The sequence below is a fragment of the Bos taurus genome, chromosome 5, assembly GCF_002263795.3.
Source record: "Bos taurus isolate L1 Dominette 01449 registration number 42190680 breed Hereford chromosome 5, ARS-UCD2.0, whole genome shotgun sequence".
NCBI classification, from domain to species: Eukaryota; Metazoa; Chordata; class Mammalia; order Artiodactyla; family Bovidae; genus Bos; species Bos taurus.
Genome location: NC_037332.1, coordinates 32,109,513 through 32,112,156, shown reverse-complemented (window position 1 = coordinate 32,112,156; position 2,644 = coordinate 32,109,513). Strand labels below are relative to the sequence as shown.

The 2,644-nt window shown below is 59.1% G+C and overlaps 1 protein-coding gene across 1 annotated transcript; it reads left to right on the top strand.

Annotated features, from left to right (window-relative positions):
• The first annotated feature begins 553 nt into the window (after positions 1–553).
• CCDC184 (coiled-coil domain containing 184) lies at positions 554–2,429 on the top strand. Its single transcript, NM_001078073.1, has one exon. It carries the CDS (start codon positions 608–610, stop codon positions 1,193–1,195), a length of 588 nt encoding a protein of 195 aa, NP_001071541.1. The 5' UTR covers positions 554–607; the 3' UTR covers positions 1,196–2,429.
• The last annotated feature ends 215 nt before the right edge of the window (positions 2,430–2,644 follow it).

The following is a 2,644-nucleotide window of genomic DNA, read 5'->3' as shown; positions in this document are numbered from 1 at the left end:
ATCCAGAGTCCCACTGCAGCTTCCCAGCAGTCCTCCCTTTTCTGCTCCACTTCCTGGTTGCCATGGAGACACACGTCTTTTACGTGCAGTGCGTCGCCTTGGAAACAGAGGAGCATCCGCGGCGCCGCTGGGAGACCCGCCTCTGTCACTTCCAACCACACTCGCGGGTGCTGCCCGTTAACGGCCAAGGGGAGTCCCGAGGTCGACCCGCTGCTGGCCTCGGCCTCAACCTGGCCCCCTGTGCGAGCGCTCCTGTGACCCAGAGAACCGGCGGGCCCTTGACGCTCTTGGCTCCCAGAGGGCGGCGCTGACACGGGTGCAATTCAGGAGTCTAGGCAGGGCAGGGCGCTTTCGCCCCGGGGCGAGCCGGAGAGACGCCGGCCCTGGGACTGTAGCCCGGTCCTTGTTCCGCCGTCTCTTCCCGGCCTCCCCAGATTCTGCCGGCACCCCCCGCCCGGGACTCACCTCTCCACCCCTGTCTGGAGCCTCCTCTTCCCTCGGCTCCTCCCACCCCCTCCGGGCACCTCTCCCCATCCCCGTACCTTCCCCCACCCCGAGGCCGGGCTGGACCGGACCCCGAGCCGCCACCGCCCGCTTCTGCCATTCAATGGAGGAAGGTCTGCTGGAGATCATGACCAAGGACGGCGGCGATATGCCGGCCCCTCTGGAGGTGTCCACCGTGCCGGCCGTGGGGGACGTGATCTCCGGGGAGTACAACGGCGGCATGAAGGAACTGATGGAGCACCTGAAGGCCCAGCTGCAGGCCCTGTTTGAGGACGTGAGGGCCATGCGGGGGGCCCTGGACGAGCAGGCCTCGCACATCCAGGTGCTCTCGGACGACGTGTGCGCCAACCAGCGAGCCATCGTCTCCATGTGCCAGATTATGACCACCGCGCCCCGCCAGGGTGGCCTGGGCGTGGTCGGCAACAAGGGGAACTTCCCGGGCGCCCGCCGAGATCCGGAGACCCCTTCGCCTGGGATCGGGGACAGCGGTTTGCTGGGTCGCGATCCAGAGGACGAGGAGGACGACGATGAAGAAGAAAAGGAGATGCCCAGCTCCGCCACACCCACTAGTCACTGTGAGCTCCCGGAGAGCCCCTGTGCTGGCCTCCTAGGGGGGGACGGGCCACTTGTGGAGCCCCTCGATCTGCCCGACATTACCCTGCTGCAGCTGGAAGGCGAGGCCTCTCTGTGAGGGGACTCCGAGGGGGCACTACTTTCCCGGGCTGACTTTGGGTTTCCGAGTAAATAAGGGGACTGAACGGCGCGATGCAGCGTGCTTCACTCCGACCGCTGCTCTTGTGGGTCAGGCAGAAGAGACTTCCTTGAGGAAGCATTTATAGGGTGAAGGACTTTGGGAGCATCAAGAATTCTTTCTGCCTCACCAAGCAAGAAGTAGCAAACTGCAGAAAGGTGAGGTTCCGGGAGAGGAAGCGCCCACCTCTGGACTCCCATCCAATCCCCTACCCTGCCCTTTCCCCCGCCCCAGCCAACAGGAGAACCCCTGACTTGTGTAAATAAAATTCTGCTTTTTCTATTCTGAAAAAGGACTTATCTAGGACTATGGCAAATAATCTCTAACGATTTACCTAGAAATTAAGGAATTGGGGGTATTCTGTTCTGGCAACAGAAAATTTACCCTTCTGATGAAATCCAAGCTATTCAGCGTTCTGCAGAAGCCTCTCCCCCTCACAGACCTCTGCGGCTGCTGATTGGTAAAAGAAGCTTGAGGAGGGAACTGCAGCCCTAGGAATCTGGGTGAATGGGGTTCCGAGGGCCCCTGGGCTGGGAGGAGCTGGCTCTGAATGTGCATGAAGACATTATAGCTCAACCTCTAGGATTTTGCATGCAGAGCGGATCCTGCCTTGTCACTGACTTCATCTGGGATTGCTTTATCCACTCACTGGGGCTTAGAGAACAAAGAGCCCAGTTCACAGGCAGAGACTTGAGGTGGGGGGGGATTGCTCAGCAACAGCCCAGATTTAGGGGGCATTTGAGGGACTCTTGGGGGCCGCAGCCGAAAACTCTCTCCTGGCTATACCTGCTTAACTTCAGTTCCTTTTCCTGTCAATACTTCCCTGCCCGCTGACTCTCGGTGTTGCCTCCATAATGTCTTGTGTGCATTATGTGTGTTGACCTGTGTAGTAGTGTGTGAGCCCTGAGGGGCAGGGCTTGTGGCTCTGGTGTTAGGTTCAGGGGGCTTCAGACCTTCTATGAGCCCCAGGCTCTCATGACGCTTTCCCCTCTCCTCTCCTCTTTTCCCCCACAACCAGGGCATGAAGCATGTGGCTGTCCTGGGGTTCCTAACTGATATGCCTCCCTCCCACCTCCTCAAGTGGTGACTTTGTGTGCCCTTCCTCTTCCTCTGTGTATTCCTTCTCAATGCTTTCCTTGGTGTTAACCTTAATAAAGAGGTGTCATCTCCCCTCCTTGCTGACTGGTACTAGGGCAATGGCAGGGTGGGGCTTCTGGACCCACTGCATGGACACAGGCTTAGTGGGAACTACAGGGACCATGCCTTCCCTCCTCTCTTCTTGCCTCTGGTTCCAAGGAGTTGACTGTCCCTACCCTGACTGGGATATGCATTGCCATCTTAACCTGCTGTCACTTCCGTCCTGGACCTTGACCTCAAGCTGGACTGAGG

Coding starts and splice junctions, on each gene's coding strand:
- CCDC184 (NM_001078073.1), top strand. CDS start 608: ATGGAGGAAGGTCTGCTGGAGATCATGACCAAGGACGGCGGCGATATG.